Source organism: Metarhizium robertsii, assembly GCF_000187425.2.
Source record: "Metarhizium robertsii ARSEF 23 chromosome Unknown MAA_Scf_2, whole genome shotgun sequence".
Lineage (NCBI taxonomy): Eukaryota > Fungi > Ascomycota > Sordariomycetes > Hypocreales > Clavicipitaceae > Metarhizium > Metarhizium robertsii.
Window position 1 is genome coordinate 3325911 of NW_011942160.1, and position 25475 is coordinate 3351385.

The following is a 25475-nucleotide window of genomic DNA, read 5'->3' on the forward strand; positions in this document are numbered from 1 at the left end:
GTTGTGGTGGCAAGCTGGCAAGGTCGGGCCTCTCTCTCTGCGAATACCATTGTTGGTATTTCGCCCCCGACCTATTTTGAGTCAGCTGGCGAACTTGGAGTGGATTTGTGGCCTCATGCCGGCGGACCATGAACCATGCCGGCAAAATCGCGCGCGGCGCCGCCACGAAATCTGCAGCCCCTAGGAATGATTAGAGTTTGTTCTCGAAGCAGGCATGCCTTACAGTACATATGCTCAGCATACATACGATGGACACACCGACAGACCAAAGCACTTGGATCTTTGCCTGCTAGTACTACTACTAGTCAAACAAGCATGTGTCGGTGCATCAATGGCCCGCCCCCTCCAGGTCGTCTCTCATGATCGTGTGCACCGTTTACCTTTGCATCCCTGGACAGTCTCGTGTGCTTCCCCCATCCTTTGATTCGGCCCTGTTACGGTGGCTAAATCTGCGCCCAGTTGCCGACTCGGGTATTGAGCGGAAGCTAGGAGTACCATGGCTCTGGCCGTCTTGTGAGCCTCTGGAACTGGTTTGCCGCATGAGAAAATAGACCGGGGTATATATGTCCAGTCCGACTTGTTCATTTCTCCACGGTTAAGGTTATGCTTTTGGAAAGAGGTTGCGACTTCGGTCATTCGGGCCTGTTTCGTTCCCCAGACCCCAGAACGCGAAACCCCAGACCCCAGAAAATTCCTCCAATTTACGGAGTGCATACATATATGAAGGTCACAACACCCGCCTACCTGTCGCCGCGTGCACCGTTCTTCGTTGCGTCTTGTCAAGAAAGCGTCTCTGTGGTTCTGATTCTAGTTTCTCCTATACCCCAGTCTTCGACTCGTCTCATCAACCAAGAACCTACCCAAAGCACCGCAGCATCATGGCAGGCGGTGTGAAAAAACCCGTCAACATCTTCCGCCTTAAGAACCTTGGGGAACCTGACGGGGTCTTCAATTGGCGCCTGTGGTTTGCCGTGGTGTCCTTTGGTCTTCTTGGTGCTGCTCGTGGTATTGACGAGGGTCTCATCTCCGGGGCTTTCAACTCGCCTGATTTCCAGTCAACCATTGACTACAAGTCCTTCTCTGCTGTCGAGCAAGCCAACATCAAGGCCAATGTGTCGGCCATGGTGCAAATTGGCTCCGTCGCCGGTGCTTTGATGTAAGTATCCGTCTGTCTCCCTTTGGCTTGCATGGTTTGTGCAGGACGCTGCAGCCGTGGCGTCATGTGCGCGCGTGAGCTGTCTGGTTTGTACCACGCGACAGCTTTTTTGAAAAAGAGCGTGGACCATTTGGCGGTGCGCATTGGCTGACATTTTGACAAACCATAGTGCTTTCCTTGTATGCGATCGCATCGGCCGCATCATGGCCACTCGGTTCCTCTGCGTCCTCTGGGTCGTCGGCATCATCATCTTCATGATCGGAGGTGTCAATGGCAATCTCGGCGCCATCTATGCGGGGAGATTCATTGCAGGCCTTGGCGTGGGACAGACCCCTGTCGTGGGGTAAGTTGCAACGCCTTCTTTTCTTCCTGGTCATGGGCTCGTGGTGTTGAGGTGCTCAGCCTCCTGCGCCGGGCAGCTCTGTTGGAAGAGATTAACGTGTATGAATTTGCTGACGGTTCGTGAAATAGCCCTATTTATATTGCCGAAGTCGCGCCCGCTTCCATTCGAGGCCTTTGCACATGTTTCTTCACCGGAGCTGTTTACATCGGCATCGTCTTGGCATACTTCACCAACTATGGCTGCAGGCTCAACATCCCCAGCTCAAGCCACAATCAGTGGCTTGTCCCCACAAGTTTGCACATCATGATGGCCGGCATCATTTTCATCTTGACCTTTATGCAATACGAATCTCCCCGGTTCCTCGTCAAACAGGGCAAGAATGAGAGGGCTACTCATGTCATGGCTCGTCTGCGCAAGCAGGCGCCCGATGGCGAATACGTCACGCGCGAAATCGCAAGTATTCAGGCCGCCTTGGACCATGAGCTCGAAGCCACCAAGGGGGTTGGCTGGGCCGGCAAGCTCAAAGAGATGTTCCTTGACAAGAGCAACCTCTACCGTGTCTACCTCGCCACCATGGTCCAATTGCTGTCTCAATGGTCCGGCGCTGGCTCCATCACTCTCTACGCCCCTGATCTGTTCGAGATTCTCGGCATCACCGGTAGTGAGGAGGGCCTTCTTGTCACTGCCGTCTTTGGTATTGTGAAGCTTGTTTCAGCGGTGCTTTGCGCCCTCTTCCTGGTGGATGTCATTGGCCGAAAGCGTGCGCTGCTCACTGGTATCACCCTGCAAGCTATTTCCATGATCTATGTCGCCAGTTTCTTGACGGCTGTTCCTGAGCTGGGCACTGTCAAACACTATGTCCTGCCTGCTTCAAAGATCCCCGCCAGCCGTGGAGCCATTGCTATGATCTACGTCTCGGGCTGCGGATGGGCTCTTGGGTGGAACTCGATGCAGTACTTGCTGACTGCAGAGTTGTTCCCCCTGAGAATTCGTGCTCTGGCTACCTCGTGGGCCATGACCCTGCACTTCGCCAACCAGTACGGCAACTCTCGCGCTGTCCCCAACATGCTGCTTCCCACTTCTGACGGTGGTATCTCCCCAATGGGCACTTTCTGGTGCTTTGCGGCAGTCACTATCTTGGGAGGCATCTGGGTCTGGTTCTCTGTTCCTGAGACCAGCGGTCGCAGCCTCGAGAGCATGGATCGCCTGTTCGATCTCCCCTGGTATAAGATCGGTCTGCATGGCAACAAGGACGCTGAACAGCAGGACATGGCTTATAATGAGAAACAGCGTATTGCAGAAGAGACACACGGTGCTGGACAGCACATCGAGGAGAGGAAGACCACGACGGTTGCATAGATTATGATACCCTCCTCTCCTTTTTTTGACGATAGCACGTCATCAATTAGGTTAGATTTCTTGGTTATAATTTGAAGAATTTGTATGTTGAATACTATTTTGCGACTTCATGGCAAAAATAATCTTGACAACGGTTGAACATGTCTGGGCGGCGCTGGGATCGAGTCATTGACCGCCCAAATACAGTTGATACAATACTGCATTTTCAAGTCGTCTCATTCGCGTGTTGAAACACCAACTCAGTCTTCTTGTCCCCAACACATTATGCTTAAATCAGCCTACAATTGATCTCCCGGCCCCAGGTCCATGTCTAGATTCAAAATGGGGGTAGTATCCGTCGTCACATCGCCCGCACAAACAATGACCAGTCACGTACCCCACGTAACTATCCTAGTTGGGGTAATTCGATGGAAGATTGTGAAACGTTGTTATTCAAGGGGCTGACGAGGCCGGGTCATCCCGGGTTCACACCGTGGTGAGCGAGACGAAGTGGCTTGAGGTAGTCTCAGGGACGCGGCAGCCACGACGGGATATACTAACCGTCACTCCGTAGTGAGCTCGGAGATTTCCTCGGGGACCGTTGGAGTTCCGAGGATAATGAGGATGCCGTTTGAACTCTTAATTTCGGGAAGCTTGAGATTACCCGGAATCTAGGATTAACCATGCTTCCCCAGAGTTGTGGACGTCTGATCGACGTGCGGGGTTGTGAGGTTGGCAAGGAGGTGGATTTTTACCTAGAATGGCCGAGTACAAAGGATGTCGGCGTAGGGGAAAGTTGTGTGCCATTATTGATATGGTATGCATGTGGTCTTCCAAGTGTTGTGATGCAGCATTCGGCGCTATGCTACTGACATGATGGCACTTGCGGCCGGCGGAGTAATTTCTCAGCAGGGCAGCGAGAAATCATCATGTTGCTTGTAGATGATGATGTCTTGTAGAACTTGGTTTGGGGCTTGGTATTCAAGATTCTTCAAGGTGAGCTTTCTCGTGGAACATGCGTGACGCCATCGCAGACTGATTACTATAGAATATATGGATAGTTCCACGTTCACGAGCGAGCGACTGGTTTATCTGAATAATCTTTATTCCCATCATCCAAGATACCCAAGTACATTGTTACTACCTTGTTTTTTTACAACTTCGGTAATCAGTCTGTACCGATTTGCGGGTTGGTGATTTGGCATACAAATCCACTTACATGGAATCTCGACGTAAATGGGATGAATACGTGATAACAGCGCCCGATCCGATTCTGCAGCTACTACATGCCTTATCTGGGCCTGTTTAGACCCTTGGCAGCTTGCCTGGATTATTTGTGTTGTGTCCTCGGCAGCATCAAATGCGACCTGGATTTCACTTTATTGCCAGAGCGTTGGCGGCACAAGGCGGCCATCAAAGAGCCTAGAACGTCGAAAGCACGAGTATAAATTGGATCTATGATGCGTTTTAGTTTGCAATTACAATTCTAATGCAATCGCGTCAATTGCCATGAAAGACGGGAGCGTCGTGGACGTCATTCGTGCAGTTTTAGACATGATCGTTCCGCTGCCAAGTACTCATGCTTGGTAAATATCACTGGAGACGACGTATTGATTATGTGTACTTTATGAAAAAAAAATTGTACGTTTTCGTTCTTGTTTGTGTATATCTCTCATAGCAGCGGAGAGGCAAGAAATGGCAACCGTTAGGGTTACTGGCAGCAATAGGGCATGCGAAGACAGCCCAAGATAAAGGATTTGTCTCCCTCTTCCCCTAACTGACATAAAACGAGACACGGAGATGATTATATGAGAACTATAAGAGTGGCGGGTTGATTTGCTTCTATTTGATGGCGAGTTGAGAACTGTCTAGATCGGATTTAACACCTGTCCACCACCTCTTTTGCTTGCGCTTCCTTGTCTATGCCGCTGACATTATCATAAATATAGAAAACATTCTCTACCATTTACCCAGGGCCCTTTCAATAAGAACCCACACTGAATCAGAGCCTTGTGGCAGATGCTACAACAGCCAAGATAGGTCTTCTGAGCTGCCGTCTAGCGCTGGTGAAGCCGGTCGCCGAATACTATTCCCCAAAGATGCACCTCTCTCAATGGACGTCGATGGAGCGTTAATACTTGTCCATCTGCCCGAGGTATTAGACGTGGTGGTAGACGGTGAAGGGGGTCGCGGCGGATCGGTACTGGAGGCGTCCAACGGCAGTGAATCCAGCCGGGATGATGTCGAGGCAGCAGGTGACCGTGAAGGCGGCCCTATAGGCTCCTGTGGAGAGAAGAATGGAAAAGAGGTATTTGTAAAGTCTGGATCTGAAGATTCTGAAAGCAACTGTATCGGAGACGCTGACCTTTCTGTAACGCCGGCAGCCTGCGCTGACCCATCATCTCTCTGCTCGACATACCAAGGGGCCCAAACCTCGGGAGATACTCTCTCTAGGCCAGCCGGATGCAATACGACTGGCTCCTTGTCGTAACCTTGATCGAGACGCGGTCCATCATCGTCGCTGTCCTGCTCAACCGGCGACTCTGGCGAGGGCACACTCTCTTGATTCCAACTCGGCTGGCCCAAGGGCGACGGTACGACAGGCTCGAAATTCGGGCGACCAAAACTCCGCGACCTGTTTAGAACGGCCTGGCGTGATAGTCGTCGAGATCCCTGGGCCCTCACGTAGCTCAGCCGTTCTTGCGCAGCCGAGGTTAGATCGGCTAGGGGGCTGAGGTCGTCATGAGGATCCTGCTGCTCCATGTTTGGAGGAGATGGTAATCTGTCATTATCTGTATGCTGTAACACCTCGCATAAGAGAGCTGTTGGTGCTATCGTACGGGCTTGGCGAGGGCTTTATATATGTCGTTGTGGATGTGATGAACTCGGATCGCTCCGGTGTCGAAGAAATGTCAATCTGTGATGTGCAGAAAAGGTGAGGTAGCGAGAAGCCGAGACCAAAGTACTATGTCCATGCAGTGAATGTCGGATGGAGGCTGTTTTGAACAAATGCACATTGTCGACCTTGTGTACCACGGGTACGACTGGCAAACGGATCCAGCGCGTAATTGCTGTAGTTGGCCATGTAATTAGTGACCACGTATCAAATCGAGCCGTGAAGAGGAACGACTGTCTGCTGCTTCTGGCGCTCTCTGTGACTGCATACTCGGTGCACAAAATGTTGGTGAATCGGAAGCATGATGATTCTGTGGCTCAGTGAATCAAGGCTGGGATGAGTAACGCAGCAGCGTAAACATGTGATGGAAGAAACACGAAGAGCGGGAGATCAAGGAAAGTACACGGGAGTCAAATCAAGAATCTCCTTTTCTGTGTGTGACTGTGTACAGTTGGCGATATTCAGTCATGAGTCTCTGGCACATTACAACTGACATGTCCTAATCGATTACCATTTCTTCGCAGACCGAGTAAGCTTCGGTACCAAGCCAGCGATTCTCGGGCCTCACTTTCCCATCCTTACTGCCTCCTTCATTATATGCCTCATATTCTTCATAAGGCACCAACCCCAAGCTCTTTGGTCGTCTATGATTTTCTCCAACGCCTGCAGCTGTATCGTCAGCGACGATTCCCCTACATACTGCTTTTCAAGAACGTGCCCTGCTGCCCCTGTGGAAGAGCAAAATACTGCATGTAACTCATATTTGTTCAGAGGTTCCGATATGAGTATGACTGGTGACGGCTGGCCCAAAAGGAGGCGAGGGACCATGACAGCGTTGTGAAAATAGGATGTGGCCCCGTGGATGATATGGGCAACGGGGGAGATGGACAGGTGTAAATGACAAGATCCCTACGAATTACTTTGGACAACCGGATGGCCAGTTTGGCAAATTACTCTTCGGCCCCTGGGCGCATTGCGGCTTCAACCGAGCGTGGAATACACTAAGTTCGCAAAGTCCACCAGGCTGGTCGCTGAAGTTGAAACATCTGAAGCAAGCAAGGCGTGATATTATGGAAGTCGCTATTGGTATAACCTGCGAGGAGGCCAAGGCCGAAGATGCTGTGGCTTTTCCCGGGAGGATTTCATCACAACGCCAATCGCCGTTGTTCCATCTCACTGAGTGCTTCAGGGACAGCAAGGGGAAATACATGATTAGATACCGAATATGTATGTATTATTGTATCTAATGAAGTTGCGAATGTGTCGTCCATTCATTCCGTCTACTCGCTAGATATTGTAGTTTACCAACTTTTCTGCCTTTGTGCATGCTGATCCAGCTCAACTGGCACTCCGTATTTTGTATTCACCCTCCCAAGAGTATTGTCGCCCTGGTTGCGACTCTCTGAGCCAGGTCACACATGACTTCGGGGGCTTGATGCCTCTTCAGCCATTTATTGAACCCTATGTCGATGGCCGTGGCACGACGGTAAAACTGGAGGAGTTGATAGACACCGTCCTTTTTCGTTGCTCCGTTCCAATTACAGTCCGTGCAATCTATTCATGCCAGCAGCATCCAGCCTTGCTGAGGGCCAGGGGATATATATCAACTTGGTTTCATATTCATAATTTCAAGGCCAAAGGTGTGTATGGTACAGCAGCAAACTCAAGCTAACACCCTTGCTTAAATAGTCTGACGAGGCGGCTTGTGATTTATACTCTGACTATTCAGAAGCAGCATCGCAACCAACGAGTAACAAAACATGTCGACGGAGCATGGCATATTGAAATACTTATATGGGTAGTTATGTACATGAATGATCTGGGTATCAAGGTAAGATGTTGACGCCGATTCCTGCGTGGAGTTGCAAGCAATGAGGAAGTCGGTAAGGGCTTCTTGGCTTGCCTAACCTTGTGGCAATCACACATACAAGACGGGCGCATGAGCTACATTTCTAGATGCATGAGCCAGCGATATCATGGACGATCCGACCTGCCCAAAGTGTCACTCAATATAGCAGGCCCGGACAATAGCTTCTATATCCGGGGCGGAGGATAATACGTTATAGGCAACGCTACATAACCTGGATAACAACTTTAATAAAAAGCCGGTCATTTTTTGAACTTGTCAGCGAGATTCAGCCCATGGACCATCTAGTCCAGGGACATAGCGGCGTGTATCCGTCGATGTCTGGCCTAGATATATTAAACCAGCCATCAAAGATGAATGAGTCTGGGTCAGACCACGCCCACATCATGAATGGCCTCCCGCCACCTGAACGTCACGACTCAAAACCTCGATCCGTAGTCGAATCAAGCTTGTTGTGGCATACCGCCTGTTCTCGTGCCAAGCGACGCAAGATTGGCCAAGCTTCTCGGCACTGGGGACATTAAAGCCCCGTGCAACGAATAACCTTAATGCGACAAGCTTGGGATCAGGCAGCAGAATTCTTTAACAGCTAACTGCTCAAAAAACGCCGTTTCATACTACCGCTGTTCTCGGCGAATGTATCATGTGGGCCTTTGTACTTGGCGTGTTGGAGAAGTTGAGCTTGGCGTTCATCAACAAAGGGGTCTGGTGCTCAAGAGATCGGCATGAGTTGCGCTCCTGGTGTGGAGTGGGTGGCCCGATCTGACTTGATTATTGTGGTTACATTTTATTAGTTGGTTCGTCGTCGAGTGTTTTGCAAGAGTGTGTCTGCTATCCCGACCCCTGGTTGCTATTACCATGAAATACCTTCAGGAAACGATAGCAGTTACTATCCATCATAGCTTGAGGTTACTGTATAGATCAGCAGTCAACTACAAGGCCGGCTTCATTACGTCATTGTGCCGCTTGATGTGTTGGTGATGATGGTCAGATTCTCTTTCTGGCAACTCTTGGCGACCATCACCTCCATGGAAGTTGCTTCACCATGCTGATGCCGAGACTTGGGCTTATCCACATGGTGCTATTTTCTCCACGTAGCCTTCTTTGCCGAGCAGCTTCTACATTATGCTTAACCGGATGAGCGCAACGGATGGGTCTGTCTGTCACGGCCCATCGCCATGGTCTCTCCGCATAGCTTCCGGTCCCATGGTCGTATGTGACATGAAGCCAAGTAGATAACTGGAGCCGTCTCCCCGTTTCCTGCAACATGATCCAGTTCTACAATCCATACCTTTGTCCCCTTGTGGCAGTCTTGGCCGGTCAACAAAGTCCGCGTCCATGTCGTTGTCTGCATAAGCTGTTGTCAACATCTTGTATATACAGGCCATTGACTTACACGCCCAGATCCTCAAGAAACCCCGATTCAAACACAAAATGCCACCTGCTCGAACAGACATAGAGTCGCCCAACCACGACGAAAAGTCTGTGCTCCGTCGCAACTCAAGCCATGGCGACAACTCGGCCAACTTGGCCAATGAGCGGAAGCCATCGACAGCGGCTCTCCTACGCAGCCCCTTGATTGGGATGACCAGGGAGCAACTCATTGCCGATGCCGACGCCTTTGTGGACGAAAAGGGCCTGAGCGAGTATCGAGAGGCCTTTCGCAAGGGAGCCTTGATCGCTCAGGTCATGAACACGAGTGGCGGCTTTGAGCACGTCCATCTTCTCAATGAGGAGGAAAAGACGGTGCTGCGACGGGAAATCACCAATAAATGGAGCCAGCCATTCATGCTCTACTTTCTTTGCACTCTCTGCGCCGGTTCAGCCATTGTGCAAGGAATGGACCAAACAGCCGTAAACGGCGCACAGGTACGGCCTTCTAACGGGTGTACCAAGCCTCGTAGCTGCTAAAACAAAGGTCCTGGTCAGGAATTCTACTACGAGGAGTTTGGCTTGAGAGACCCCCTATTGCAAGGTCTGATGAACGGCGCTCCGTACCTCTGTTCCGCACTCATCGGGTGCTGGACGAACCCGATCCTGAACAAAATCGGCGGCCGAAGATTCACAATCTTCATCTCGTGCTTCATGTCGGTCGTCACGGGCTTCTGGATGGCCGTCGCCGATTCGTACGTGTTTATCCCTGCCGCCACACCATGCCGCTCGTTGGTTGTTACTAACGACGAGAGAAAAGGTTTGGCAACTTGCTCGCGGCTCGATTCATGCTCGGCTTCGCCGTGGGCGCAAAGTCGAGCACCACGCCGGTTTACTCTGCCGAATCCACGCCCAAGACGATACGGGGAGCGCTCACCATGATGTGGCAGATGTGGACGGCGTTTGGGATCTGTCTCGGCTTCGTGGTCTCGGTGGCCTTCCAGCACACCGATTTCCTGGGGCGAAACTCCCAGTGGAGGTGGATGCTTGGCTCGACCTCGATCCCGCCTCTGATTGTCATGCTGCAGGTGTATTTCTGTCCGGAAAGCCCGAGGTGGTACATGGAGAAGGGCAAATACGACAAGGCGCTCAAGTCGCTGCTGCGTCTGCGGCATCACCCTGTCCAGGCGACTCGCGACATGTACTATGCGTATAAGCTTCTTGAGATTGAGAAGAAGGAGAGAGAAGGACGGAATCTTCTCAAGGAGTTTTTCACAGTGAGGCGGAATCGCCGTGCGGCTCAGAGCGCATGGTTCACGATGGTGGGTAAAATTTCTAGACTCAAATCCAATTCAACATTTAGTTATACTCGGTAAACTGACTTACTTGTTCCCTAGTTTATGCAACAATTCTGCGGAGGTAAGAACTTCCATTGCGGCACGATATATACGCTGAATCACGGCAAGCATAGCTAATGGAAACCTCTAGTAAATGTCATTGCCTACTACTCGACCAGCATTTTCCAAAATGCCGGCTACGATCGCTCTCAAGCTCTCCTGGCATCCATGGGAGGCGGGTTGATCAATTGGATATTCGCCATTCCGGCCATCTACACCATCGACACGTTTGGTCGCCGCAACCTCTTGCTCACTACGTTTCCTCTGATGGCCTTGTGTCTCCTATTTACCGGCTTCTCCTTCTACATCCCCGGTCGCGCTCAGTTGGCTTGTGTCACGACGGGCTTGTACCTCTTCATGGTTGTCTATTCGCCGGGCGAGGGACCGGTGCCGTTTACATACAGCGCCGAGGCATTTCCCCTGCATATTCGCGATATCGGCATGTCCTCCAGTACGGCAGTGACATGGGGCTTCAACTTCATCATCAGCTTCAGCTGGCCGTCTCTTGTCGAGGCCTACGGCAACACTGGCGCATTCTGCTGGTACGCCGCTTGGAACTTGCTGGGCTGGGTCTTTGCCTACTTCTTCTTGCCCGAGACCAAGAACCTCACCCTGGAGGAGCTCGACAGTGTCTTTAGTATGAAAAACAGGGAGCACGGCGGGTACTACCTCCGCAAGCTGCCTTGGTACCTCAACAAGCACGTCCTTGGGCGAGACGTTGCTCCATTCCCGCCGTTGTATCAGTTTGCTGAAGATCAGTCTCTGCCAAACGACAAAACGGAGTCTGTGTCTGTCACTCAACATAAAGAGGCGCCGTCTGTCCCAGCCCCGATCGAAGGTACCACGGTGAGAGGCAAATAGTATTCGGCCGAATGTGCAGCAACAGCATGGCTCGTAGTGTATGGTCACGTCTTGCGGTGTGCGGGTGTATACAGATGGCGACGGCTAAATACATTTTCCATCACAGACTAAAAAGGATCGGAATATATTCACGAAGTTCAAGTGTAATAGAGTTTCGAAAACCTGGAGAATTATTTATAGGCGACCAATCTACGACTCAAGTATAGGTTTATGAATATCAGAATATTGAGGTTTCAGAAACTGGCTACTTTGCTACCAGAAGAACAGTTCTAGCTCGTCGCCTTGGCATATACGTTGTCTTGGTTTCACATGTCAAGAGGGCATAAGAGCCTTTGGTCATGAGATGGGTTCAGGGGGTAGCCCCGGCCGGAATCTTCAATGTTCGTCCGCTTCCACAAATACAGCCACCGGGGGCCATGTAGCGACAAAAAACTCTTCTTCAAGATGATTTCTTCCCCTTCGCGTCCAACTGTGTAGCATTCTCATCATACCCATATATACCAGGTTGGATTCAGCCCATCTTTCCTTGTAAACTGGCGCGTGTTATGGAGTATCGAAAGCGGTACACATCAAGGTAATACCTGAAACACGGTCAAATCAAGTCTGAAGCCAACATCTAATAACAGGGATATCATCCATTATGGATCATGGGCATATTTCCTTGCTGTTGCAATGTTTACTGGCCAAGAGTTTCACGCACTCGGACATCCTGATGCTGCAACTGCTTCTCCATCTGAACCTCATCAACAGTTATTCTTCTTTTTCTCACGTCCTCTACATCAGGCGCGGATGAATGCCTCTCCCGCTCAAAAATAGCATCAATCTCTTCGAGAGTCTTGCCTTTTGTTTCGACCCAAAATACAGCCTAGAATCATCAGTACCGTTGTCGGCATGGAAAAGAATTACCCCCATTAACTTACAATGAGGAGAAACGTAATAATGTCCCACGATCCGTTAATCATGTACATTCTCCAACCGATGTTATCGAGCCCGATTGGCATGACGAAAACGAGCAACATCCTACAGCCGTTAGCCCATCTCAGCAAGAAGGAGAGCGACGTGCAAGAGGATACTCACGCCAAACCATTGAGGGTGAATTGCGAAAACGCAACGCCGTTGGCTCGAGTTGGGTAGTCCATAACTTCGGGGGGATAAAGAGTAAGCAAGGGCGTCCAGGCAATGGAATAGAATCCTTGGAACAAGAACATGACTGCGACATCGCCGTAGATGAGGCCCTTTGACGCTCCACCAGGGTTGTCGGCATAGATCTTTGAAAGACCGCCAATTATGAAAAGACAGGCAATCAGCAGCCCTTGCGACAGCAGAGCGGTAGATTTACGTCCCCACGAAGCTGCGAGCTGCGTGCCGGCGAGGCAGCAAGCCAAACACCAGACGTTCAAAACCACATTCTTCCCACCGTTAGCCAGGCACACTTTGCGGTAGTGATTGCAGATTACTTGCCGCTTTCAGCTGGTCATCGGAGCTCGTCACTCCCGCGGTGCTCAGCTCGTTGCCCAGATAGTACGACGCAATGATATTGCCGGCGATGCATGAAAACGGCCCAGCAGAACCGCCAATTAGAACCCTCTTCCTCGCCACTGGGTTCTGGACAATCTCCAGGGGACTCATCGTCCGGCCTTGCTTCTTCTCCCACTCCAGGGTGTCGACGATCTCCTGATAGACCGTCATGGCAACAGGATCGGTCAAATTGCCATTGGCGTTGGTCTGCGCCACGACCAACCGAGCATCCTCATACCGGTCCTGCCGAATCAGCCATCGAGGAGACTCTGGAACAAAAGGCAGAATCAGAATACAAACAAGGGAGAAGACACCCTGCAACAGAGACGGGCATCGCCACGCCCACGTGGAATCCCATTTACCCGTGCCGAGGGTAACGCCCGCCGCCATCAGCGCACCGACGTAATAGAAGTTGTTCAGCAGCTGGACCCCGTGTTAGAGACTCAGAGTCGACGACTTGGCGCGAATACGTACACCAACGCCCCAGGCACGCCAGCGACTTGGAAAGGTTTCGCTGAGATACACCGGGGCGGCAACGTTGCTGATGCCGCCCCCGAATCCGAGGATGACGCGAGCCACGACAAACATGGCTACGTTTTGCGCTGCGCTCTGCAGGACGATGCCAGCCAGGGTGATGATGGATGCCCAGAACAGGGCTGGTCGCCGTCCGAGTTTATCAGACATGACTCCCCCGACCATGGGGCCGAAGAAACCCCCGATGAAGACGGACGCCGTGTTGAGGCCCTGCGTCGAAGGTGTGAGCTTGAAATAATCAGTGTACGAAGGCAAAATGTTGAGTCCGTTGAGCATGGATCCGTCGTAGCCACCCGTGGTGGACTGGACCACGGAGCAGAGCATCAGGAAGACGGACAAGGTCGATGTGGACTCGGGAGTCCACGAGGGGAACCAAGTTCCCGATGGTGTTGATTGCAACATGGCAAGCTGGCAACGGCTTGTGCCTTGCAATTGCAGCAGGGACAAGACGAATGAATACACGCCTAGTTGGTCTCCGTCAAGACTTGAGAGTCAAGACACGGCCAAGCGTTATTCGGGCATCAGCTTCGTTAGGCGTTCCATCTCCATCTTGAACTCGTCCAAGTCGACTCGGGTGGGCAGAGAATGGAAGCGTCATGGGGTTTATCCGCGAAACTGCAGCACGGCTAACAAATGTAACCCTGATAGCAGCTGGAATGTGCCAGCAACGGCAACTCAGAAAGACGGGAAATTAAAACCACGAGACGTAGCGAAACGCGGGGCCAGAAAACCAAATGATGCTTATTGGGACTGGCGGCATGTCTCACAGTCACCTTCCCCTCGCAGATGGTTCCGTACAACCCACGGCTCTTCAAAAGATGGTGATGATCCGCAACGCTTCTACGCCAGGCTTGCACGTGGCGTCGGGGTATTAGAAAAAGACGAACATGAACTTGGCTTGCGGGGACGAGAGTAGAGTCTATGAATCTACATGTTGGGCGGGATATGTTGGGTGGAGGATTCTCGCCAACGCAGCATCTCATTCTCAGGCTACAAGTTCCCAAAACTAGGTGATCATCCCAGCCGTGTCAGCCAAAGCCAACCAACCGTAGCCATGGTCCGTCGTCCCATCATCGCCATCGCCGGCCTCGCGTGCGAAACATCAACCTTCACCCCATCGCGGACTCTCGCCCCCGCATTTCACCCCAAACGAGGTGACGAAATCATCCAACGGTACCAGTTCCTCCACGCCGACCAGCCACTCGGCCAAGATGCAGAATGGAAAGGCGCCCTCATCGGCCACGCACTCCCCGGCGGTGTCGTAACTCGCGACGCCTTCGAAACACTGGCCGCCGAGATCCTCCACCGACTCCGGGACATTGCTGCCCTCCACAAACTCGACGGGCTATGGCTCGACATCCACGGCGCCATGGTGGTAGAAGGCATCGACGACAGCGAAGCCGAGCTCCTCCGCCGGATTCGCCGCGTCACCGGCGCCCACGTCATCGTCTCTGCGTCAATGGACCTCCATGGAAACGTGTCCCGGGACCTCGCCCACATGTGCGACCTCATCACCTGCTACCGGATGGCCCCCCACGAAGACGCCATGGAGACAAAGGAGCGGGCGTGTAGGAACCTGGTCCGCGTCTTGAAGTCGAAACCTCCCGGTGCACGGCCGCTCAAGGCCTGGGTCCCCATTCCCGTCCTCCTGCCCGGGGAGCAAACCTCCACGCGGACAGAACCAGCAAAGCACATCTACGCCGCTGTTCCAGAGGTAGAATCGACCGAGGGCGTCGTCGACGCAGCGATATGGGTCGGGTACGCCTGGGCAGATGAGCCGCGGAATCGTGCCGTCGTCATGGCCACCGGCTGGGACAAGCACACCGTGGGCAAGGGAGCAGAGCGGCTGGCGAGACTATTCTGGGACGCGCGTGCAGCTTTTGAATTCGTCGCGCCCACAGGGTCCTACGGAGAGTGCCTCGATGCGGCAGTCGCATCTCCGGCCTCGCAGAGGCCGTATTTCATTTCGGATTCGGGAGACAACCCCACGGCCGGGGGCTCCGGAGACGTAACCTGGGGCCTGACCCGGCTGCTCGAGCGCCCCGAATTCCAGGACGCCGGCTCCGGGTATACCGTCATCTACGCGAGCGTGCCGGGGCCAGAGGCCGTGGCTGCCGCGGCAGAGGCGGGCGTCGGCGCGACAGTCACGGTCACGGCTGGCGGCGAGGTCGACAGCATCCACGCGCCGCCGCTTACAATGACCGGCAGAGTCTGCGCCATCAAGCATGGGGACCGGGATGCCGAGACCGAAGTGGTGCTGCAGGTGGGCTCCGTCTATGCCATTCTTACCAAGTTGCGGAAGCCGTATCACAAGGAACGAGACTTTACCGAGTTGGGCCTCAGGCCGAGGGCGGCAGACGTGGTGATTGTCAAGATTGGGTATCTGGAGCCAGAGCTATATGACATGGCCAAAGGCTGGATGCTGGCCTTGACTCCCGGTGGCGTCGATCAGGATCTGGAGAGGCTGGGTCATCGTAGAATCCGGAGGCCCATGTGGCCGTTTGATAAGGCGTTTGAGAAGGACCCCGACTTGGGAGCAAGATGGATATCAGCTTCTAACGAGCCTTTGGAGGGGCCTGATGAGTAGATATCAAGTGGTTGAGCAAACACCGAGGTAAAAATTTGACCATGTCGCTGCAGTTTCAAGTATAGATTTCATTTGCCTGTCTTGTAACCCCTTACCGGCTGCTCTTACAGACTCCGCTACCCAATACCATGTACAATTCTCGGAAATTGAGGATTCAAGTTCCATCCAATTTCTTAACAAAAAGTAAAATACATTGATACTACCTTCGTGATAGGCCTACCTCTAAGCCCAGAGGCTTCCTCAGAAATCCTTCTCTTGTTTCCATTGGTCCCTGTCGAAGAGTAACCGTGTAGCGTCTTGCCCAAGTGGCCAAAATCAGCTTCATCTCCATCTCTGCCACGTTTCGTCCCACGCAAGACCTCGGCCCGTGGCTGAAGGGAATAAAGGCGTTCTTTTGCCTAGTTGTGACATTCTCCCATCTCTCAGGCTTATACTCGTCCGCATCTTCTCCCCAGATGTCCTTGGAGTGATGCATGGTATAGGTGGGCACGCTAAGAACGGTACCACTGGGGAAGAAATATCCCTGGATAACAACACCGGGGGTCTCGGGTGGAATTTGACGCGGCAGTCCAATGCCAGACGTACTGTGGTGACGCAAGGCTTCGTCGATAACCCATCCAAGATACTGAAGATCACGAACCATGTCATATGTTGGAACATCGACATGTTCGGGGATCGAGGCGTCGAGCTCAGCTTGAAGTTTCTGTAAAACACGCGGGTCGCGGATCAGGTAGTTCATAAGAGCGCAGGAGGAATTGGATGTCGTGTCACTTCCGGCAATCAGCTGTGTCAGTGCTTCGGCAGTCAACTCTTCACGACCAAGAGGTTGCCCATTGTCGTCTTTGCCTTCCATGAGCCGGGCAAGCAAATCCTTACGGTCCACGTCTGGGGGATTCTCGACTCGGCTTTCAACTCGAGCAATAGCAATCCCGGCGAGATTCTGTACAGCTTTCAGACCCTGGCTGAAGAACGGGTCAGGAAGCATGGATGCGTATGGTTTGAGTTGCGGATAGCAACCCAGCGTTGCGCTCACTTCCCCTCTTCGGTTCAGAATCTCGATAGCCGGGGCATAGATCGGTGGGCTATCTGGCGATGACTTAATCTCGGCGACGTCTGCCCCTTTTTCAAGCATTCCAAACGGCGCACCAAATGCCAAGTCACCGATAACATCGAAAGCGAGAAAGTTGAACCACAATAGTGCATCAAGGTGTGCTTCCGGCTTTCCATCCTGTGTCCTGTGGGAGCTTTGCTCTACCAGCTTGTCAAGCTGTCGCACAAACAAGTCCAAGTTCTCATGGATATACGGCTCAAATTGAACCACAGACTTGGTAGAGAAGGTGTGAGAGACCATCTTTCGCTTTCGGGTGTGTTCGTGCCTGACTCGTGTGTTGAACAGGCCACGGCGAATGGACACAAAGGCATCATAAAACTCGCTAATCATCAGCGTTAGCCCCACGTGGTCTGGTGACTGGTCTGATCTGTTCCATCGAGACTCCAGATTTTGCTTACGATTTCAAAAATCCATTACCGTGACCATAGATGGTAGGAATCGCTGCATCGTCTGCGATACTAACATGGTTCGGTTGTATGCGCACTACTTTGCCCAGCTTCGCATGGTACTCGTCGACGGTCTTGTATCGATCTCCTCGTCGGCAAACCATCAATAGCCATAAATTCGAAAACTGCGCGCCGAACGGTGCTGGGATCCCGCGCAGCTTTCCATTCGTCACAAAGTAGTCGAAAATATAAGATGACAATACCAAGCCAACAATAGCCAGCACGGCCGATGGCGAGAACACGTACTCTGTCAGCGCCATGCCAAAGTTGACGATCAGCTTCCAAGTTTTAAAAGATGCCAGGTTTGGCTCACAATGGTGCAGTTTTGGCACTGAAATATTTAGAAAGCTGGCTGTGGCTTGAGGTGTGCCTCGACCACTAGCTAAAACACCAACCTGACGCCATATATATATATATACTGGCAGATGTGGCCACAGGCTTGATTTGGGCGAAGTTCCGACCCCGCAGGCTTCAACTCTCTCCCGGCCCGCTTTCTCGGGTTTTTCTATGGTTACAAGACGTGGACAGAGTCTTCTGGTAAAAATGCATGTCTCAGCCATAGGCCTAACCTGGCAGGCTACATTGATCTCCGTCCTCAAATTGCAATCCATTGTGTATAAGTGGCTGTCGATTAACCCCACACGGAGCGTTCTCGACATTGCGGGGAATGCAGCTGATGCGGACTGGCCAGACGGAACGTCAGGAAGGGTGGGCTGCTCGGGAATAGATATCGGCAGGCCACTTCCGTCGATGTCTACCGCATCTCGCGCACCAATGACGACACAGGTCCTGCCTTGATCCGATGGCGTAGGGAGCTCACGAGTCGGAGTCCATCAGCGGCACTTCGCGGTACCCCTGGATCGAAGAGTCCGCTCAACAGGACCGGACTGTTTGATACCTAGGGTAGCAACGTCGACGCTTCGTCTCAATGGGTCCCCAACATCTGGGAGCGCTGGAATCCACTGTGCGGCATGCGCCTAGCCGTCAACAGCAGCTTGCAGCCTACTGGACCCTTTCGTATTTTGCTGTGCTCGTGCATCTTGCAGAGGCTACTTCCGATGGCAGACGCGCGGCAGATGAATCGGTTCGGTTCGCTGCAAATGCCCGGTCAACTGGTTGTCAGCCCTGGGATTCGGAGAAGAGAATACGTTTTTGTAGCTTCAGTGAGCCAACGGTGAATGTTCCCTTGACGCTGACTAATGCCTTGAGAATTGTGTTGATGGGACCAACAGTGTGTCGCTCCTTCCTCCTCAAAGTCCAAAGTTTGCAGGGTATCAAATGTAGCAAGGCACTGCAGTCTGTTGAATAGCTTCACATACCGCCTCTCTCTATATGCGGCAGCCTTGGAGTATCTGTACTCTGGTCGCACACTCGGCTGTCCACTTATTGTGAAGAGAAACCAAAGCATGGTGCACACAGGAACGCTCCGTCCATCTTTCTGGTAAAATCTGGTCGACTTTCAGAAGCTCCGCCGACGCAATCAGGGTTCAAGTGTCCTCTGCTATTTCATTTGAGTCTAATTGTAATCTAGACGCATCTGTATCAAAATGCTTGAACTTCAATATACTCGGGGAAAATATCTGTCGACTCAACCACGAGTGATATTCATGCTCGCCACAGATCGGAAGTGGCCATACTGGTACGACATACGGGATAAACAAGCCCCTTGGGATTTTCAAACACGCCTCAATACACGGCGTCTTTATGCGGAATATACATGTCCATCCGTCAACGGACGACGAGCAGCAATTCGGTTTGAGCCTTGGGGACTGGTAGGCGCATCATACAGCTGGGTATTGGACTTCACAATCCCTGCTCCCATGCCCAAGTCAGTGTTTGTCGACGAGGAACAGCATTGCTCCAGAATGGCGCGTGCTCGCTGGGCCGACAGGGAACATTTCCGACGCAGGCTAGAAGCAGCAATTTCTGCTTCCACTGGCAAAGATTGACATGACGGCCTTAGTAGCAACCAATGTGTACAGTACAGCACAAATGCCAGGGTTGGCCAACGCCAAGGAAATGAATCGTCACGGTCTATAACGACCCAATATCATAAGATAGACTATTTATTGATCCTGCCTCACAGCACAACTGCTTTGTTATGGACTCTGGAGCAGCTGAGAGCAGAACCCAAAGCCCTGCATCATCGGAGAGTGCCGTCGTTCGGCATGTGAAGTGGAGGTTCACCAGGGTTCTTCGGACTGCTTCCCCAATCTGAAGTTGTCCTTTCTGTGGGGAAATTCTACCACAAACTTGTGGAGTAGAGTTTGACCACTTCACTCTACGAGATACGTCCTGAAATTTACGTCGTCCTCATGGTCCATGGCACACCCGATGCGCAAAACCAGTACACGGGTGCCATGTGTAGATCGCGCAAACATCGACAAAATAAGCCAATTATTGCAACGAAAGTGTACATGTATCTGAAAGCGTCTCGATGACACAAGCACCCTGCTGAGGATGCCTCGAGTCAAACCAGGCGAACGCCAGAGGGCCATGGCCCCCAAAGTACGAACGGGCTGCAAAACATGCAAGTTAGTCTAATGTCTGTTCCGTTGCTCGTCTGAAAGCCTCAATCTAATTCAAGTGTCCAATAGAAGTCTGCATAGGGCCCTCTCCTTTTTTATCGCGTGAAGAGGAATGCTGACATCTGAGCTTAGTTCGCAGGATCAAGTGCGACGAGGGACGCCCCGCGTGTGAAAGATGTGAGGTAACCCCCATAGGCTGATTTTGAGACAAGATGGCAAGCTGACAGTCTTCTATAGGCTGCAAGACTGGCCGCATCTGCGACGGATATGATGGTCCTCCGGCGACGGGCGTCACCACGCCGTCTCTGACTCTGACTCGCATTGCTTCTTCATCCGGCACAACCCAAGAAGTCCGGGCATTGCGGTTCTTCGTAGAGCGCACTGCTGTACAATTCGGAACATTCGCACCAGACGACTTGTGGAGTAGCCGAGTCCTCCAACTGGCCCATTCTAACACCTGCATCCGACATGCTTTGGTTGCATTGTCATCATATCATGAGCGGTACTGGAGCCATGATGTGGGCGTTGAAACGCCATATGGCCTGCGTCAATACAATTTGGCGATTAGCGAGCTTGTTAAATCCGGGGCTGACCGACCGTCATATCTCCATATTCAACTCGTTTCTTGCACGATATTTATCTGCATTGAGGTAAGAATCGCAAGTCGGCTGGCAACAAGAAGGTCGCAAGACTTACATGCTACTAGATTCTCCGGAGGAATATAAGTAATGCCATGTATCTCTTCAAATACGGCTGTAGAATGATCGAGGGGGCTATGAAGCAAGTCAGAAAAGGCGGATACGTTGGCGGCGCTACGGGAATATCTATTGAGCCCATTATTAGGCTTGTGGAGGCTTTTTTTGCTCGTATATCGACTCAAGTCTTTCTCGTGAGTGAGCTCTAGGCCCTAAACGCGTATTATAACCGACTAACTCGGGTTGAGGCTATCGGGGGTGATATTGATCACAAGCTTGCCGACATCATTTCGCCCATGCTAAAGCTTCGCATGGTAACTATGACACCTAAGCCAACACTGTCGTCAATTCAAGAGGCGCGGGATTCTTTGCTCAAGCTTGCCTTGCAATACAGACGCGATATGACGATGGCGCAATCCAAGGCTTTGGGCATCCGATTCGACGCTTGGACGGAGGCGTTTGATGAGTTTCGCAGGGCCGTTGACCGGAACAGCCTGAACTCAACGGACAAGCGGGCGCTTGCACTGTTAGAACTACACAGACGATACTTGTATATCAATATCGCGGCATTGAATCAACCCGACCGTGAAGATCCATCGATGTGGGATTTGTGGACAGATCAGTTCCGCGAAATGGTCGAATTTGCAACAGAGGCGGGCGGGCTTGATGCTGCAAATGTACCAGCCGATAACCAACCGCAATTTTATATGGAAGTTGGCATACTGCCAGCACTGTTCTTTTTAAGTTCCAAATGCCGAGACCCGGAAGTGCGACGACGGGCGATAGACATCATGGAGACCAACCACATTCAAGAAGGCATATGGAATAGCAAGATGGCAGCCAAGGTTGCTAAGAGAGTCATTGCCCTCGAAGAAGGCGAGTTTATCGTCAAGTCGAGCACCGACATCGACGGCCTAGCTCGAGTGCGTCGAGTAGCGGTCCATGCTGGTCCAGAAGTGGCTTATCTGAATGTGGGCTATGAACTGCACTGTGGTTGGGTACAAGAAGAGCTGGACTGATGGGATATGGAACGAGTGCGGTGGTGTCCGACATGATGAGTTTGACGATGCCTGAGAAGCCACTGTGGGCAAATGTCAACATTGGGTATTACACATGTGCCTCACATGTGCTCGTGATATGTTGAACGAAGCTGATATGCCACTCATGGAGACGCTTGGCACTAGTGTGGACGGGAGGTGAAGTGAGAAGGCGCCTTAAAACGACCCATGGTAAAGGCAATGGCATGAATGATTGCCAAACAATGTAGCCTGGAGGTTTGATAGAATGTGAAAAGAAAGGAAACAGGAAAAGGCGCTCCAGAGTCGAAGGATTAGCTGGGCAACAAGCTAGCCATGTACGAAGCGGATTCTATAGCTCCAAGGATGGCCCCTAGGAAAGACAGAGGGGTAGTCGAAGTATATACCTTTGAGGTTAACTGGTACTTTCAATAGGCATATGTGTGCTTCGCCCCTCACAAAAGTGCCATCGGATACACAGATACTGTCACGGTTCGCTATTGGCCCGTGGTCGTAGTTGATGGGATTCATTCGTGCATGCATGGTAATATCATGTCTTCTAGGTCCTCGTCTGCTATACCTCGATGTGAATGGCTCGGTCGTATGCCAATGGGTGCCAGCCTTGTTGCCTGGTAGGCTCGGCTCGAAGCGAAGAGGGTCTGGTCCAATATGCAGTCCAATGGATTGATGAACAGTGAAGTGTATGTCCGGTACTGAAGCCAGGCGTGCCTAGCGTGTCCTCAAAGTTTGGTGGTGTGATATCTGGAAGAAGATCGCAGCCTGGCAACATCGAGCCGTCTGGCCACTGACTCTGGTCGATTTGTCTCCGACGCCACTACACTCCCCCCAGAATCAGATGGAGCGCTTGAGGCCTTGGCGGGTCTTGTAGCGGCCAGCTCCCCCGTTGGTTGGTCGATTCGTACGCTCGGCTGGAAGAAGCGACATGGAGGCTCTACACTCTCGAAGCGAAGCTGTCTGGTGTGTGGTTCGGTTACAAAGGCCCTGGCACTCCTGGTGGCGCAGACGAATCAGAGCAGGGCGAGAACCGTGTTTGGAAGTTTGGCTTATCATGGCCGCAGTGCCTGGCAGGTGCCTGGCAGGTAACCAACAAGAACATACTTTATGTAAAGTCAATCTATTGCATGAGCCGAATTATGCATTCTAGTAACCATGCACAGGGCATTGTGCACCAGAATAAAAGCATTGTGCTGTACCCGCGTACCCGCGTACCCATGTGCCATGTGCCCAGACCCATGCTAGCATCCTGATTCCTCAACTCCGCAACACCACGATCTTGCCTTTCTATCGCCCTCTGGGGGCCCCTTCATGATTCATTAGCCCCGCAATATCGAATCTACTCTGTTATATTACACGTACTTACTACTACCAATATGTTATATTATACATACCACTACTTAAATTGAGTAAGTGGGCTAATGTGTACTGAGTTAGGTTCCGGTGACGCTGGCGTTCCTAGCTCGGCTCGGGATGAGCCTGGCCACGATGCCGAGCCTCTTTAACTTGGAGCTTTTCATGTCGCCCCGGACTAAATCAGCCGGTGGGCCTGTCCCATGGGGTAATGCGTTCAGATGTGTTGGTATCCTCCTCCTGCTTTTGATTCTCGCTTCAGCCTGAGGCCCTACCACTTTCCTTCTCCCGTTCTTTTTTTGGCCTTTGTATTTCGCTGCCGGTCGTGTGTTTCTGCGCCTTATACGCAAAAGTAATAACAAAGATGCGTCTTTTGACCATATTGTCGGCCTTGGCGGCGTGCAATTTTGGATTGACAGCTGCAGAGTTGGACCACGAGAAGCTTCAACGATCATTGGAGGCACGGACATGGGCACGCGAGACTCGAGATTTAACCAGTCTAGCTGGTCAATTGAAGACTTGTAACGGCTGCAAGGTTGGCGTTCCCGTATTTCCCACGTTATTCATGGACTTTGGCCGGTAGGGAGGGCTAACACGATGATGATTCAGAGGGTTCTCTCAGTCCTCAAGGCTTTGGTCAAGACTGGAGACGCAGCCCTCGTCATTTTGGGCAAAAAGCTCTGCAAAATAAACAGTGTCAGTACCAGCTGCACCACAACTTTTTTTGCGCAAAACTAATACTTTGTAGTCCTACGACGAGGAATTCTGCACTGGAGTTGTCGAGCGTGAGGCACCTTCGATTGCTTCCATAATCAGAACCATGAAAGTTGGGTCCGACTCGTGTATCCATTTCTGTATGAGTTTTCTCGGAGTGTGTGATGCCCCAAAAATCGATGAATGGAATATCGGGTTTACGACCCAGAAGTGTTGCCATGGGGCCAAGGACAAGATCCTCAAAGACGAAGACAGGGACATTATCCAGATTGTTCATTTCTCGGATATTCATGTGGACCCTTTATATGAGAAGGGATCCAACACCAAGTGTGGCAAACCCACATGCTGTCGGTCCTACACTGAGAATGACAAGCCGGGCAAGACGAGGAATCCCGCGGGACCATTTGGCGATCACGCATGTGATTCTCCGATTGCTTTGGAGAAGAGCATGTACGAGTTCATCAAAAAAGAGTTTCCACGGGCTGCTTTTTCTCTCTTCACTGGCGACATTGTCGACCACGGTCTTTGGAATACCAGCAAGTCTTATAACGAAGACCTCATCCAACACTCGTATGAGATGATGACTGAGAACCTCAATATTGTGTATGGAACTACTGGTAACCACGAGGTTCACCCACCAAACATCTTTGAACCCGTGTCCATAGGAAACGAAACTCAATGGGTTTATGACAGCCTTTCCAGGGCGTGGTCTCGTTGGATTGGTAACTCATCCATGGTAGAGGCCCGGGCCGTTGGTGCCTACTCCACCAGGTACCCCAAGGGCAATCTTCGAATTATTTCTCTCAACACCAACATGTACTACCGACTCAACTTTATGCTGTACCAGGAAGTGCTTGAGAAGGACCCCAATGGCCAGTTTGAATGGTTGATCAAGGAACTCGATGCTGCGGAGATGATCGGCGAGAATGTGTATATCATCGGCCACATGCCCATGGGAGATGCAGACGCTCTGCCCAACGGCTCCAACTACTTCGATCAGATTGTCAACCGCTACTCCAAGACCATAAAGGCCATGTTCTTTGGCCATACCCACCTTGATCATTTCGAAATCAGCTACTCCAATTATACTGAACGTACTCACGACAATGCCGTTGCGATTTCCTACATCTGCCCCTCGCTAACGCCCACAGCCGGCATGCCGTCCTTTCGGGTCTACGACGTAGACGCAGAGACTTTTGAAGTCATTGATGCCAAAACCTACATTGCCGATATGGATGACCAAAGCTTCCAGACGAGTGGTCCAACGTGGAAGCAGTACTACTCGGCAAAAGAGGCGTATAGTGAACTCGTCGAGCCCCGTCTCACAGAGCCCAAAGCAGACCTATCCCCCGCCTTCTGGCACAACGTCACCGTCGCTTTTGAGAATAATCAGACCGCGTTCGATCTCTACATGACTCGCAAGTCCCGAGGTTGGCAAGCTGACAAACAGTGCACCGAAATGTGTCGACAGACAGAGATTTGCGCCTTACGCGCTGGCCGTGCTCAGGATAACTGCTGGGTTCCAACTGCCGGCGTTCACTTCTCCAAGCGCGACGAGTCGGCGCACAACCATAATGAGTGTGGCTCTTCTGTCACTAAGAGTCTCCTGAGCAGCCTCATGAGAAGAGAGGACATGCTGGAGCTGCTGCAGGAGAGCTTTCTGGATGTGGATGCGACCATTGAGCCCGCTCTAGTGGGGTGAGAGGAGCTATTATCGTCTGCTGCCGCC

General features: G+C 51.8%; 8 protein-coding genes across 8 annotated transcripts; 5 read left to right on the top strand and 3 right to left on the bottom strand.

Annotated features, from left to right (window-relative positions):
- Window positions 1-878: 878 nt before the first annotated feature.
- On the top strand, window positions 879-2858 carry MAA_05466 (Major facilitator superfamily domain protein; the record flags this gene model as incomplete). Its single annotated transcript, XM_007823464.1, has 3 exons — window positions 879-1156; window positions 1326-1499; window positions 1628-2858. 3 exons carry the CDS (start codon window positions 879-881, stop codon window positions 2856-2858), a joined length of 1683 nt encoding a protein of 560 aa, XP_007821655.1.
- Window positions 2859-4859: 2001 nt separating this feature from the next.
- On the bottom strand, window positions 4860-5600 carry MAA_05465 (uncharacterized protein; the record flags this gene model as incomplete). Its single annotated transcript, XM_007823463.1, has 1 exon — window positions 4860-5600. The coding sequence occupies one exon, from the start codon at window positions 5598-5600 to the stop codon at window positions 4860-4862; it is 741 nt and encodes a 246-aa protein (XP_007821654.1).
- A 3434-nt stretch (window positions 5601-9034) lies between these two features.
- On the top strand, window positions 9035-11229 carry MAA_05464 (plastidic glucose transporter 4; the record flags this gene model as incomplete). Its single annotated transcript, XM_007823462.1, has 5 exons — window positions 9035-9469; window positions 9530-9726; window positions 9792-10293; window positions 10369-10390; window positions 10460-11229. The coding sequence occupies 5 exons, from the start codon at window positions 9035-9037 to the stop codon at window positions 11227-11229; spliced, it is 1926 nt and encodes a 641-aa protein (XP_007821653.1).
- A 676-nt stretch (window positions 11230-11905) lies between these two features.
- Window positions 11906-13683, bottom strand: MAA_05463 (Major facilitator superfamily domain, general substrate transporter; the record flags this gene model as incomplete). Its single annotated transcript, XM_007823461.1, has 5 exons — window positions 11906-12094; window positions 12150-12249; window positions 12307-12541; window positions 12687-13170; window positions 13222-13683. The coding sequence occupies 5 exons, from the start codon at window positions 13681-13683 to the stop codon at window positions 11906-11908; spliced, it is 1470 nt and encodes a 489-aa protein (XP_007821652.1).
- Window positions 13684-14335: 652 nt separating this feature from the next.
- Window positions 14336-15868, top strand: MAA_05462 (Microcystin LR degradation protein MlrC; the record flags this gene model as incomplete). Its single annotated transcript, XM_007823460.1, has 1 exon — window positions 14336-15868. The coding sequence occupies one exon, from the start codon at window positions 14336-14338 to the stop codon at window positions 15866-15868; it is 1533 nt and encodes a 510-aa protein (XP_007821651.1).
- Window positions 15869-16067: 199 nt separating this feature from the next.
- MAA_05461 (Cytochrome P450 CYP53A25) lies at window positions 16068-17685 on the bottom strand (the record flags this gene model as incomplete). Its single annotated transcript, XM_007823459.2, has 2 exons — window positions 16068-17301; window positions 17378-17685. 2 exons carry the CDS (start codon window positions 17683-17685, stop codon window positions 16068-16070), a joined length of 1542 nt encoding a protein of 513 aa, XP_007821650.2.
- A 2055-nt stretch (window positions 17686-19740) lies between these two features.
- MAA_05460 (c6 zinc finger domain containing protein) lies at window positions 19741-21667 on the top strand (the record flags this gene model as incomplete). The annotated part of the gene is made up of 4 exons (XM_007823458.1): window positions 19741-19789; window positions 20191-20603; window positions 20660-20842; window positions 20897-21667. 4 exons carry the CDS (start codon window positions 19741-19743, stop codon window positions 21665-21667), a joined length of 1416 nt encoding a protein of 471 aa, XP_007821649.1.
- Window positions 21668-23629: 1962 nt separating this feature from the next.
- Window positions 23630-25448, top strand: MAA_05459 (Sphingomyelin phosphodiesterase; the record flags this gene model as incomplete). The annotated part of the gene is made up of 2 exons (XM_007823457.1): window positions 23630-23728; window positions 23781-25448. 2 exons carry the CDS (start codon window positions 23630-23632, stop codon window positions 25446-25448), a joined length of 1767 nt encoding a protein of 588 aa, XP_007821648.1.
- Window positions 25449-25475: the final 27 nt, after the last annotated feature.